The 14611-nt window shown below is 47.1% G+C and overlaps 1 protein-coding gene across 1 annotated transcript in view; it reads right to left on the bottom strand.

The window, feature by feature from the left end:
• Positions 1 to 14611, bottom strand: part of MYO5B (myosin VB) — a gene marked incomplete at its 5' end in the record, with an annotated part of 152437 nt that overhangs the window by 65975 nt on the left and 71851 nt on the right. Inside the window, 4 exons of the mRNA XM_082497611.1 lie at positions 69 to 166; positions 836 to 985; positions 6111 to 6194; positions 7463 to 7585. Coding sequence (XP_082353737.1) covers positions 69 to 166; positions 836 to 985; positions 6111 to 6194; positions 7463 to 7585 — 455 coding nt within the window. The remainder of the gene's footprint in view (positions 1 to 68; positions 167 to 835; positions 986 to 6110; positions 6195 to 7462; positions 7586 to 14611) is intronic.

The following is a 14611-nucleotide window of genomic DNA, read 5'->3' on the forward strand; positions in this document are numbered from 1 at the left end:
GGGGGAAGTCCAGCGGGCCCTTCCAACCCTGACCAGTCTGGGATTCCGCAATCTGAAAGCCCACTTACTTAAAGGGGAGCTTCTCGTCGTTCGGCTTGATGCAGCGCACGTAGTGTGGGGTGGTGGCATTCAGAGTCTCCATGAGCAAATGCAGCGAGTTGCGGAACTGAAAGACAAAACCACTCATTTTGAGGAGGGATGAAGGTGCTGTACCATGCAACCCAAGTTGGCAGGTGCTGCAAGAAGCCACCTGCGGTGTCAGCTTCTGGATGTGACACAGCATGAACCTCCCCATCAACCCAACGCACGCAGTAGCAATTCACAGAAGACACTGGTGGGTTCAGGGCTTCCAGCTCAATGACACACAACAGCAACAAGTGTTTGCTCAGGGCTTGAGGTTTGAAAATCTCCAAGGGTGGAGACAGCACCACCTCTCTGGGCCCCTATTGTACTGCTTGACTGTCCACACAGGGGGAAAGAAAAAAAAATGCTCTTTTTCTCAAGTTGTTTCAATTTATGAGCACCATAGTACATTGGGATACAGTCCAGTGAATCCCAGAGTGGCCTCCCCTCTCCATAGACCATGTCTCAACTCTTTCTAGTCAAGACTACTCAAGTTTGCTCTTCCAGAGATGCTGCTAGAAGGTGTCCAAAATGCAACAGCCAAACAGTTTCCATCAACACGGGGCACAGGAAGGTCTCCTCACTTCTCCCCCCTTCTTCCCCCAACAGCTTTTTATTTATCTCTGCTTCAGACTGAAGAAACAAGATCTCAACTGTAAAAACGTATCTGGATTCCCCTGCCATCAACTGGCCCACTCATGTCATACGTTACCTGGTGGCCCACCGTTTTCTTGTGCTCCTTATTGGCAGCTTTGATCACCGGTCTGGCAGAACGGACGCTGATTTTGGATGTTCCCTTTCCCACGGAAGTGGTGGGCGCAGCATCCTTCTCATCTTGGAATAAGTCTGCTACCATTTGATACTAAAACGAAAGACAACACCTGAGCACTTCTGGCCCTGCTCTTTGCTGAATGAACCCACCCGAGTCACATTGCTCCGCTCACTTTTTACCCATCTTAAACCAGGAAGGGGAAAAAGGGCAATAAAGCGAAAGCAGAAAGCATTACCTACATAAACCACATCAGCAGAAGCATCGGCCATTCTGTTTCGTAGTTCATCAAACCTTGCAATGTGCACATTAAACCAAACAAGCGAAAAAAAGAGGATGGCAAACTGAAAGGCTGCATCACTGACACGTTGTGCAAGGCACAAAACCTCCTGAACGTGATGTCACTCTTGCTCCCAGGCTTTTTTGAGCTAATCTTTCGGCCCTGACAGCAGTAAGGATGGCGCCCTCACAGCGTATTCCCCAGGAATGGGTTCTCCACATGAGGACAGGCAGCAGCCCGCTCCCACCATGGCCGCAGAGGCACCCTTGCTTTCCCGAACAATTAAGAAACACCAGCACTTCTTCACTAATTCCCTGTATTGCAGCGTGAACAAGCAAGGCGACAGCAGGACCGTCATTCTGCAGCCCTGAAAGCACCACATTTACCTTCTCAGAGCCCTGAAGTCTGGGGTTTCTGACAAGCCAGCAGCAACGTTTCCGCTTCATAAATGGGAGAACAGGTGAGCTGGCAAATGCAGTTAATGCTATTTTCTTTAAGAGGCAGGATCTTCAAATTTGCATCAGGCTGGGGGACTTGAATACTAAGTAAGTCACAATAAATCTGGGCTGTTTAGCAGGGCTGTTAAATTTTCACATCTCGACTCCAGCCGTGCACCTACACGGGTTCCTGCTACAGCTGCGTTTACATTCAAATAGTAAATTCTTAAATGTAAGAAAAAAACACTGTCACCAGGTGGCATTTCATTTATCACCAAGCTGAGCTGGGCTCCAGCCTGGTGACACTGCCGAAGCACCCGTGAGGCCACCACAGCAGCATGCAAACCACCAGTAACACCCACTCCGGAGCATCCGTGGCAGGGGGCACCAGCATCACGCTTCCCTTGCCCGTGGCACACCACGCTCAACACATCCACACGAAAACATCGACACGAGGCAGCAGTGTACCGCATGGTGCTCCTCTGAAAACCGAACTTGGGTGTATTTCCAATAAGATCCCGAGAAGAGTGCAGGGGTTTACCGCTTTACAGACATCAACGGACAGCCCCGTGCCGTAAAGGGCTGCCTGGCTCTCTGCCACATCCCTGGCCTGAGACAGGAATGTTTCCAGCCCCGGTCCCGCAGGCTGTTCGCGCAGCGTGCCAGCACGGCAGCCTAAATACCACCGTGGAAAGGAAACTGTGTGCATTACATTAGCAAATTGCTTGTATGCTCCAAGACAGCGCCCACTAAGGATCTGCTTCATACTCACAGCTTTCATTTTTATCTCCACAGCTCACTCAACTCCTACCAGAATAAAGGCTCACACCTTCTTTGCCTAACCCTCTATCCCCCGCCCCCCCCCAAAAAAAGACGTCTTGACAGCTGTTGTGCTTTGATGGCATGTCACTGTCTTGGGTGCTTTGACTCCTGCAAACACACCAGGATGTTTGGGTGGCACGTGTTTGATGCTGGAAGAAATCTAACACAGGCTTCATTTTATTATCTCACGCCTGACGGTGCGGTGAAATCCCCGGCTGCCATTTCAGTTTCCAAAATATCTTCTCAGCGCATAGCTGGGAGAGCCATCGACCCCTCCGTCCGCTTGCTGTTAATAAAAGGAGTGCTTGCTCTGCACAAACACTGAACAAGAATCTCAGAGGTGAGCTTTCAGCTTGCTTAAAGCAAAACTGGTGTAACTGGGACCGTCTGTAGCAGCCCAGGATCTATTCCATGGATGCTGGGGGATAAGCGAGTGCTGGGGGATAAGCGAGAAGGACGGATCCCGTCTTCCCAACTGGCAAATCAAGCACACTGGTGCATAACTCATAATTATAGAGGACAGAAACGTAATGTCTTAACAGCACACTCATATGCTTTCAATCAGTATTCAAATCGGTTTCCTTAATTCCAAGAACATCAACTCTCAACCGTTTTAGCTGACCAGCACTAACAAAACTAATTAGCTGCTTTATAAAGTCTCTTTCACCATCTTGTTGATGGCAGTAATCGCATTCTAATTAGCAGAACGCAATTCTGACCAGGTGGGAGCACTTTGTCAGCGATGCACTTGCTGACGGAGAGGTGTTTAAGTCCTTGTCACGTTAAACAGAGCGTTCCCCCCTTGCCCTGTGTATCACCTTAGTGGGAATATAAAGAAGAACGCAGCAAATCGGGTTGCTCTTTACAACAAAAGAAAAAACATATTTGTTTATACCCATAGAGGGCACATGGCAGGCGAGAAGGAAAAAAAAAAAAAAAAAAAAATCAGAAAAACTAAAACTGAATCTGCTGGCCAACGGTATAGCAAAAGCAAGAGCAGAAGATGAGGTTTTAGCAGCTTCGCAGGAGGAAGGTGAGGATGCTCCTGCATCCTCTTCCTGTTGCTCTTCCTCTCGCGACAGCACGGCATCGGCATGGGCTGACAACAGCTCCCACGTCGTTAAAGAAACGGCTCCAAGGCAGAAGTTCACCAAACTATCACCCAAAGCTTCTCAGAGCCAAGTGCATTTAAGCTGGATCACAAATGCAGATTTTGGGGTCACCTACAGAGCCACCACTGTGAATTAACACAGTCCTAACACCCAATCCCAAGGAGGATTAGGTTAGCTTGCAGGCCAGGTAAGCTCAGATCTTTGGTCCTGAGGCACTCGTGTTAATGGCTTAAGAATCTCCATGTTTTAAGGCCGAGCAAACCAGTTGCAAGGAGCAGGGTTTGGGGTTTTTTTTGCTATTAAACCAAAGTCCAGCCCACTCTGATACTGTATTATGGTCCTTATGTAGACAGAGAGAGACATGGAGGCAATGCTGTTGTTAAACCCATTTCAGCATTTTTTTAATTTTTTTTTTTTTTTTTTTTTTTAAGGAATGAGTTGCAGGTGACACCATCCCCACCACTCTACAACACTCCAGTGAGTTACAGCTCTCCTCTGCACCTACGGCGAGAAGTCAAACAGAAATCCCTATCAGACACCGCCAGTTCTGCAGCACTACTTCCAACAGCAAGTTCAGCACCGGCTAAATAATTCATCACACGGCATCAATTATTCCTGCAGGTTACCTGGCATTTCTAATAAGCTCTAATCATGCCCAGTTTTTACCCTGGGAAAGCTGCGTGTTTCCCAACACACAGAAATCTTGATTTAGGCATTATTAAAGCCCAGCTTCACAGTTATTAGGCTTGCAACTGCCCCCCTGGATGACAAAATTGCCCATCTTGCCATATTCGTATAAATTCATCGCCGAGATGCAGTGCAAGCCACTGACGACGCTCATTTCATTTCGCATCCTCATACCTTACTTTGGCAAGAACCAACTCCTGCTCAAAATGTTCCTAAAAATAATACTTCCTCTACGTCCCCTCATCATGCTCCTTATTTAGGGTGGGATTTGGAAGGTCACACCTGTAAACCCAAAGAAGGGTGGAACAAAGAGGAGAAAACTTGATACGAGATACATTTGCTTACAACACACAGGGGGATTCAAAATTTGTAGTGCAAAAAAAATAAATGCAAGTTAACAGTCTGTGCTGGGGGAGGCTTTGAAATGGTTTGGAGAAAAGCTGATATATTCCTTTCCTTACACCACATACAAGCTCCGGTGGGAACAATGAGTCTGGCAGTCTGGAGTTTGGCTGCCGGATGGTGTGTTGGATCTTGCAGGGCTGGATTTTAATACTAATTTCTTAATAGGAGAGCTGCCCCTGGAAGGGTTAAGGTCCTTTGAAGTCTCAACTCGCTAATTGACAAGGAAAGACTCAAGGTTGCGGGGGGAATTTTTGGTCTGGTTTTAAACAACAAGAACTTGAAAAGCCCTAAAAGTCTGCACCGTTGGCACTTTTAACCCAACCCACCCAAGCGCAGATGCGTGCTCACGGAGGAGAAGAGTCAGCGTAAAACCGACTCAGTTCACACATGCATGCCGAAAAAGTCTCCACCTTGAAGCCCGCTTGCCAAGAACCCGTTTACTAACGCACGACCCACATGAAAGCCTACAGAGCCTCACACCTACTGCTTTTCTGCTTCCACCAGCCCATCGAGTTCACAGCCCTCTGGACTAACGCAGACTTTAAACCCCCGGTGCCAAAAAGCTCTTTACCAGGAAACTTGGTACTCAGGCTCAGTCAATACGTCTCTATCGGCACTTGCTGCAACGAGGTGCCGACAAGTTGTTTGTACAATACTCGGAGAGGAAAGGTACGTGGCACAAAATCTTGTAATACAGGAGCGACAGCAAGCGCGATCGTCAGCGTGTGTTAATTTGTTCATGTCACGTATTGGCAGCAACATAAAACAGCTCTAGAGCAGCTGGAATGCCCCAGAGTTTGCATGAGATTTCCAGCATTGTACATCAATCCCATTTCTTGCCTACTAATTAATAAAGTCATTAGAAGTCGCAGGGCCAAGTATGATGGACTACAGCTAAGGGGAACAGGGTGGTAGGGTCAGCAGAACTGCCCACAATTTACGAACTACACTGCTGACCGTGGCTTTTAATCCCAGGATCGCCTGTGGTTCCATGTGCTTTTGAGAACACTTTCGGTGCCAGATGATGTGGGGGGAGCTCAGAGCAAGAGTTAAGTGGGATTTACACTGCCCCATAACTGTTTCTGGTTTTCACTCTCAGTGACCAAAAAAAAAAAAAAAAAAATTTAAAAAAAAAAAAAAAAAGAGGATCAGCAGGTTTGGAAAGGATTTTTCTGATGCACGTCAACAGGACACTGACACCAGGGTGGAGGAGAGCAGAGGACAATGTGCATCCACGCCTGGGTGCAACCATAGCCCCCAGCAGCCTCGTCCCTCCTCTCCCCCCTTATTCCCTCCTTTACACCCCCCTTATTCCCTCCTTTACACCCCATCCACTTCCCTTTCTTGCTGCTGTTCACGTAGGTGCCCCCGACCGCTTTTGCGCACACAACCTGCTACGGCACAGAAACGCAAAGCATGAAGCTCACATTTTGGAAAGCAGCGGCACTGATTATCTCCCAATTTGCTGCTTTTACCTTGCTGGCTTTCAGGATGTTGATCTGCTCCTCGTACACGGTGTCCCTGTTCTTCTCCAGAAATCCCTCGCTTTGGTATTCCACCTAAGAGGCAAAGGAAGAAGCCCAGAGGGTAAAGTCCAACCGCAGAGGGACAAGGTGCCGTGTCCCACCACACCCCTACTGTTGGAGCTCACCTAAAAATCCTGAGAGGGAGAAGGGGGAGGGAACAACTGGAATTTAAAGGTCACTTTTTATCAAAGAAAGTGAATCTGAACGAAAGCAAAATCCTGAACGCAAACCTACAGTGTTTCTTAGTCATTAAATTGCTCTATACAGGACCCAACCGCACTTCCATGGAAACCAGGGATAAAAACGCAAGGATCACCAATCCCTCTAATGTGCTCTTTCGTTCACTCCTGAACTCACTGTAAGCTAATCAATAAACTTCAAAAGATGCCCCGGCTACGTCTCTTGTAGGTCTCTTGTTTTTGAAAATTGCAGAGGGTTGGGATGCAAAGGAAGAATTTAGAGAGGACAGAAGAAAATCGTATTCTGTTTTCCATTTGAAGTTGGCTGAAATAACTGACCACAAAAAAAAAAAAAATAAAAGGAAAAACTTGCAAAGGGATATCGTTTGTGAAGGATACATGTGCAATATCACATGGCTAAAGAAAAGCGAGTATCGGCTTTGCCATGAAAGGTGCCGCACACATACAGGGCAAACCTGGTTAGGAGAAGCACCTGCACGTCGTCTGGCTCCTCCGACGCGTCCCCAGGTTGGCCTTACATTTTCCTTTCTACCAAAGGTGTGTTTTGGATAACTATAAGCTTTTAAGATACTTATTTGCTGTGAGTGATGCCTGTCACATACATTCAATGAAGCTGGAGCCCACGGATGAGAACCTACAGCACCAGACACTGGGACTTGAGAGTTTCACAGTTGGCATCTTCTCCCTCTGAAGGGTGGGACCACCCTCAGGGTCACCTCTCATGCGTTCCTCCCCACTGTGCCTTGCTGACGCTCGCAGCTCCCGCTCTTCAAAAATAACTCCCTTTTCCAATACATTTTCAATCGAGCTGCCCTTAGGAGAAGTCATTTCACCGCAGCTTTGAGAAAGAGGATTGTTCCTCTACTCTCAAAATCACGACTATTTAAAACTTAGTGCAATAGTTTGGAGGCTGAAGTCCTCGAAGCTGATCTAGATCTGAGCGTCCAACTGAGATTACTGCCAAACGGGCATCCCTATCACCAAAAAGCAGCTCACCGGTGCTATAAACTGATTTTCCTCCAAGCGGCTCTTTTTTTTCCCCTCCATAAACTTCCCATTTCTGCGTTCAAGTCCCAGCACACACAACAGGCGCCTGGTTACCTTATCGGCAAAGTGTAGGACGATGAAGGAGGTGTTGGACATGCGGGGCTTCTGGAAGTGCTGGCTGCTGGCGTGCCGGTCATACAGCTTCTGCGCCCAGTTCTGGTCGGTGCCTTTAGGAACCTGGATGGGGAGAAAATGGGAATTGATGGGAACAGTCTTTTTTCAGTGGTGCCCAGTGACAAGACAAGCGGTAATGGGCACAAACTTGAACATAGGAGGTTCCATCTAAACATGAGGAGGAACTTCTTTGCTGTGCGGGCGGCAGAGCACTGGCAGAGGCTGCCCAGAGAGGTGGGGGTGTCTCCCACTCCGGAGCCATTCCAAACCCGCCTGGACGTGTCCTGTGCCACTGCTGGAGGTGCCCCTGCTCTGGCGGGGGGTGGCACTGGGGGAGCTCCAGAGGTCCCTTCCAACCCTGACCAGTCTGGGATTCTGTGACTGAAAATGAACCAAAAAGTCATGATCAGGTATGCAAATGGGGTGTGGGAAGATTTTGGAGGAACCCTCCTCGTGGGCTTCCTGTAGTCCACATGGGCTACAGGAATATTTGGGAAACATCCCCCAGTTCTAGGAGCGTGTGCGATTTTATTTTCATGTATATTCTTGACAAACACACTAAGATTTCATTTCCAGTGGAAAAAAAACAAAAAAAACCAAACAAATGCTCGCTTTGCTCCAACAGCCAGAACAGTTCTTGCCGGAAAAAAAAAAAAAAAAAAAAAAAGTATTTTTGCACTTAAGTTACATTAATTGCTCAGGCACCAACATTACTCTTTTAATGCAGTTTTTGGTGACCAAATACTTTTACAAACTGCCACCTGAGGCAACAAGCAAGAGGTTCTGTTTTATTTCATTTAAAATAAACGTGATAATAAAACGATAATTTTAAAATATTAAAATAATAATTTTTACGAAACCTCTGCCTCTCAGCGCACTTGGGGTGGGGTCACCGGGATCCCAAACGCAGGATGCATTAACCCCAGTTGCACACTGGGTTGAGATTGCAGACCCACCTACCTGTCCTACCGCAGCCGAATGCTTCTTGTGTCCCCCTCCCATACATCCAACCCCTGTGCCAGGAAACTCCTGGATGCCAAACCCTCCTTCTGCATCCTATTTACACCAAAATCAGGGTGCAAGTCCTACGCGGACCCAACCTTGAAAGGATTTGGCCATGGTAGACCAAGATATCGGGCGTTGCCCAAGACATTGCTTTGGTAGGATGGGGCAGAGAATGGAGAGATCCTAAATGACAGCAATGACCAAAAAACCCTCAGAGCCCCACACGGGCAGCAAGGGAACAGGCTACTTCTCACAAATCAGCAGTTACAGGGAGGGTTTGAGCTTCCCTTCCTAGCCAGCACCTCCATGTTTTACTGATATATCGCCAAGATGAGGACAAAACCCAAATAATTTGGTTTTGGTTTATTATTTTGTAAGCACATATAGCAGCATATAACACTATATTGTAACTTCTGGTACTCTCACGATTACAATTCCCATAAAGACTTCTTTTTTTTAAAAGTATGTTTAGATGCCTCTCTGCTAACAAACCAAACCCCCCCAAAAGCTTTCTAAAAGCCATAAGAGCGTACCAGGAAAGCACCATGGCTATAAATATCCGTTATTTTGTACTTTTCCAGCGCAACAAGTTTGCCACAAAGCAAAATTCCTGAAAAACCAAAGGAAACAAGGAATGAAGTTGTTACGCTTGAGGGCTGGGGACCGCAGCTGATGGGGTCCGTCCCCGTCCTTGCTGCCTGTCCTGGAGCGATGGGAAGGGGACGGGCTGGTGGACCCTCCATCGCTGCCACCAGCACAGCAGTGGTTGCACATACATACACACATCATTTTTTTTGACAAAAAATAGCTGATGGGATTATTTAGGTTCGAAAAAGAGGAAGAGTCAGAAGAAAAGCATTAGGCGATATTTAAAATTAGATGGGACGAAGCCTATAAATCACAAACCGATTGTGCAGTGTCAGGGAAAGCTCTGGATCATCCATCAGGTCTTTCCGTAGACCTTTAGACGAAAAGTGACAGAGGAAATCCGGGCAAGCAAACAATAAGAAGGAAAACCTGAGACAGATGAGGAATATTTCTTCATGCTGCTCTGAAACAGCCTTTGATTTCGCGGCAGCGTGCCAAAACAAACCAGAAGGGTTCTGGACACAGGGACTAGCAGCTCCTGCCCACCACCGTTAACTGGAAGAAGCGGCCGAGTTAAGTGCGGCAGCCACTCGTGCACACTGTGCTACCCCAGAAGGAGTTTATATTTTACAGTTTTAAGCGTAGACAATTATGGATACACATAGAAATAATACAGATTATATAGAAATATTAAAAGGCATTTATTTATGCAATTATATACATATTTTATTTGTGCAAGATAGACATGCATATTTAAACTATGGAGCTATATAAATGCAGATGGGTTTCTTGTTTTTTTACATATAAATATGAAGTATAACTGATGAAAACACCCTCTCTGGAGCGATCATCAGGTCTCTCCTGCTCAGGACCGAGTTGTGGGTGCAGAGCAGGAGCACCGCAGCTGCCTGAGCCACCCCGTGCCGCAGAGAGCTGATTTATCCCGCACCAGCTCTCTTTTAGGCCATCCATTTCGCCGAAAAACCTGCTTATCTCCGAGCTGAACTTCAAAGGCATGGCTCCTGCCTCCCAGAAAGAGGGTTTCACCGTACCCACACCGCTCCTTGCTCACCGTTGTGCAGCCCGGGTATTTTTAGCCGCCTGAGAAGCACCTGATAGGGACCGAGTCCCGGAGATAAAAATTAACAGGGGCATTATCTGTACTATTATAACAGCTTTCGGTACTGGCTTGGCAGTTTAAAGCCTTAAAGCTAGCGAGAAAGTTACTTAGAGACTATCTCATCAGCGCAAGACTTTTTTAGGGGATGGGGAAGAGGAAAACCAACTGCTTTGCACGTATGGTATGGAAATCTGTAAACAGGAAAAGCCTTAGACCAGTAATTTCACAAGGTCACTGCTTCTGCTCGTCGGTCCTCACTGTCCCCCTCACCCATCACTCTGCAGAAAATGAGTTGGGCAGCAAAATCACAGCCAGGGTCACCTCCCATCTCCATGCACTGGCCTCTGAGCTTCCAGGAGCTACTGCAACCGAAATCAACCCCACCCAGCGCAGGGTCAGCCCCCAGGCTCAAGTCCAGAGTTTTTTGGATCAGAAGTGTCACAGGGTCAAGAACCCACCACAACCACCAAAGAGCTGAGATGTTCGGAGCTGTTTGGACTAAAGGGTGCGATTCCCTCCACCATCACCTCCAACAGAAGGACAATTAACTGAACAAAAGCAACAAAGGTCCATTCAAAGCTAATGATGTAAAACTCAACCCTCTAAAAACACAATAGGAGCTATTTATGTTTTCTTTCTTTTCTCTCTTTTCTCCTTATCGTTCCAATATATGTTAAAGTGTGAAAAGAGCCTCAGCTTCCTCCACGCTCCAGAGACACGTTCCACCACAAGTGATGTGCCTGACTTTAAAGTCATAAAAGCTGACAGCATGACATAGGCGAGGTTATTCTGCCGTTGGGATTAGGCGGTCCACCCGAAAGGAAAGTCCAGAGGTCCAATCTCCGTCTATCTGCTTGTGGAGCAGAAATCCCCCCAGACAGGATTGCGTGGCACAGGAAGGGGACGTGCCGATTTCTGACGGTCCAAAAACTAACAGGTCCAGACAAGGAAAACACATTTGCTCAGATACTCAAGGTCACAGCGATGCACGGAGACAAGCGGGATCAAAAACCGGTCTGCTAGAAGCAGACTTCAGTGTTTGTGGCACTTGACAGAAGGACACGGGAAAGGTTAAAGAGCATCTTTTGAACAGCATTAGAAAATGCATTTGGCACATTAACAGCGTAACACGATGGCAACGTGCCATAAAACACAAAACAGAGCCACGAGAGTTTGAGAACACGAGGGAGCTTGTGGGTTTGGTTAGACACATCCCCCTTTGGCAGCCTCAGGGTCCCGTTGCTCCTCAGAGGAAAGAATTTCACCAAGATCCATAATAAATCTTGGACAACAATGCTGTGACTGACACATCAGCCCTTCCAACCAGCCCGTTCTTGATCAAACCCTTTTAGGCCAACCATACCCTAAAGCCATCCCAGATATCCAAGCAATCTCCCACACACCCTCTCAACTTCCCATGGCCAGATTTTCAGAAGACAGCCTCCCTCCTTAATGCCTGTCTCTTCCGATGGGCTCTACATCGCTCTCCTTCCTCTCCTCAAGGGTTCTGCTCTTATCTCAAATTATTTCCCACCATTGGCCCCATGGTGACTCCATCCACACTTCACAGCTCACCAGCAGGGAGGTTTCTCCTGGGTGCCCTTCACCCCTTTCCTTCCTCTTCAGGCTCATCACTTTGTTGTCAGAGCACTTCAATGTCATGCCTGTCATGGTGGCCTTGGTTTCTGGCCAAGGCCATTTCCGTGCATGGGACATGAACTCTTGGTGTTCCTCTAGCATCTTTTTAGGCCAAAGCAAAACCAAGAGGTCCTAAAAGCTCCAGATCTGGGCAGGTGATGCTCCAGTGCGAGAAACGGGGAAGAAGCACTGGGAGGACTCCAAGGTCTCTTAGCAGAGGAGAAAAGGTCACAGTCCCATGGAGACTATAAGGCTTCCTGCGCAGACCAGGGACATAACCGGAGGTTGGACAAAATGACCTCCAGAAGCCCCCTCCAACCTTAATAATTCTAGAAAGGCTTCCAACTCATAAGACTTTGAAGCTGTTCAAAAAAAAACCCCAAACCAAACAGATCCTAAAGCCCTCTTTTTTCAGAGCTAAGGGTTTTACTATTTGCTTTCACGAGACAGGTTTAGTCCTTAAAACTCCAATTTCAATTCGAGAGCCCTCTCTTTCATTGCCGATTCCCATTTCAACTCTCTCTCATTTTTTTCTTCTCTAAATGGTGACAAGACTCTCATTATACACCAAAGGTCTCTGACCTTCGTTAGCTGAACTGCTTCAGCACGTACCCAACCACCCCCTTCCTCAACTTCGCACTAAAAAATAAAATAAAAAAATCCATACTGTGAAGACAAAACGTTACCGACAAACCCTCTGCATTTGTGCTAATGCTTCATTATGTTGCCAGGACCCCCTCGATGCCATTTCAAGTCCCAGAGTATATTTATCCGCCATTGTACGTGCTAACGAGACGACTTGCAATTACCCTATTGTGGTCCCGCGCCCACCGCGGCCGGCTCACCCTGAGAGGTAAAACGCTGCTGCCGGTGATGCGGGGGTGAAGGTTTTCATCCATAAACCAGTGCTTTCAGTTGACAGGCATTGCTGAAATTTTCATAAAGCTGGAGAATGCTTGCAGGTTATTATAAAAGAGATGATTAGAGAGCCCATAATAAGGGCCTGTGACTAATGACAGCATTCCCCACTGACAGGTAAATACCCAGATAATTGGCATTTTTTTGTTGGGGGGGCAATATTATGTTTCATTTTTCTTGTCCAAAAAAGCATGGATGAAAAAAGTAGGACCAGGCAGACCGACAGCAAAGTTGGCCGTATTCTTGCTGTTGCACGGGAATTGCTGCAACTAATGCAACGTCACCAGCAGCAACCCGTGCAGGTGCTTCAGAGAGGAGCAAAAGGTGTTATCAGCCAACACGGCACGAGGGAAACTTTCCTTATGGTCCTCACAACACCCAGGAGCTGGTTCAAGCCTGAGGAATTTAATGGGCTTAATAGCGCAGAGACCAAATGAAATAATACTGAATATCAAGCAAATAATCTGACCTCCTTCTGAGCCAGCACTGGCTAAGATGCTATTTTAAGGGCATCAAATTAAGCTTAATTTGTTCTCATGGTTTAAGGAGCCTTCCCGAGACTGGATTTGAAAAGGGCAAAGCCCCAACTCCAGCTCATGACAAAGAGATTGCCTGAGTGTCCGTACCCCAGATGAGGGCTGAGCTTGTGGGATGTGCAGGTTGGGACAGCCTCATCATGCCTGGGAAGGCAGACCTGTCACGTGGAGGAGAGCAGCCACTTGACAGGTCACCTTGCTTCCAGACAAGTCATACATCTCCTTAAATCCCAACAGGAATGCTAGTCTAAATAATGGATCCAAAATCTTTCCCTCTGATGCAACATGACACTCCTGCCCTCAGGCCACTGGATCTGTCCCATACCCATAGATCCCAGAGAGCCACCAAGAATTTAATGTGTCCTTCTCGCCACCTTGGGCATCCTGGTGAGGGGCCCATTCCCCGCTTCAGTTTTTCCACCACCCCTTGCCTCACCCTTCCTTGCCCTCGTCCAAAAACCCTCAAAGCCCTTCCACAATCAGCAAGACATTTCCTGGCACAGAATATATCAAAGTCTCGATGGAAACTCTTCCCAAAGGCAACTTTTTGAGCACACCGCAGCAAAACCAGACAGGCTCCGAAAGGCAGCCAACATCCAGCAGGAAGGCAGACATCATCCCCTTCCAATAAGCTGTTCTCAGCATTTAGAAGGCTTATTTTCATGGTGGAATCTGTCTAACATCCACTTCTAGCTACTCTACGCCAGGGCTTTTTTGTGTCAAAGGGTCTGCAAACCCTCCCATTGACTATCACAACCACCCACGTGCAGCACTCAGGTTTCTTTATCCTCAGTATCACAATATTTTATAGCCCTGATCTGATAATCCTATTTCCAGTATTTCCTCATCGTCATCGCTGCGCAGACACCAGAACTGGAAGAGATACGAGCTGCTTTTCCCAGTGTAGGAGCCCTTTTCATCACGGCATCACACTGAGCTCTCCTGCCGAGATGATCATACCGCAAGACTCTGGACTTTCCACCTAACTCTTCACACAAAAGACATTCAAAACAAACTTCCCAAGAAAATCTCCCATCTTACATTTCTTGTTCCTAGATAGATTTGATAATTCGTGGCTGAAGGAGTGAACAAAGAGTCCAACCTTTCTTATTGATTCTCATGAAGGGTCGTCGTTCTGGCATTTCTACTCAACTTTTAAGCAAGATTTCATTTATGCTGTTATGAGAAACACGTGATAAAAGATAGCAAACTACTCTCCCAAAAGACAAACCAACCCAGCCACCCATAAACCCAAAACTCAGATAAGCTGAGGGAAGACACGTT

Source organism: Vanellus vanellus (assembly GCF_965231255.1).
Source record: "Vanellus vanellus genome assembly, chromosome: Z".
NCBI lineage: Eukaryota > Metazoa > Chordata > Aves > Charadriiformes > Charadriidae > Vanellus > Vanellus vanellus.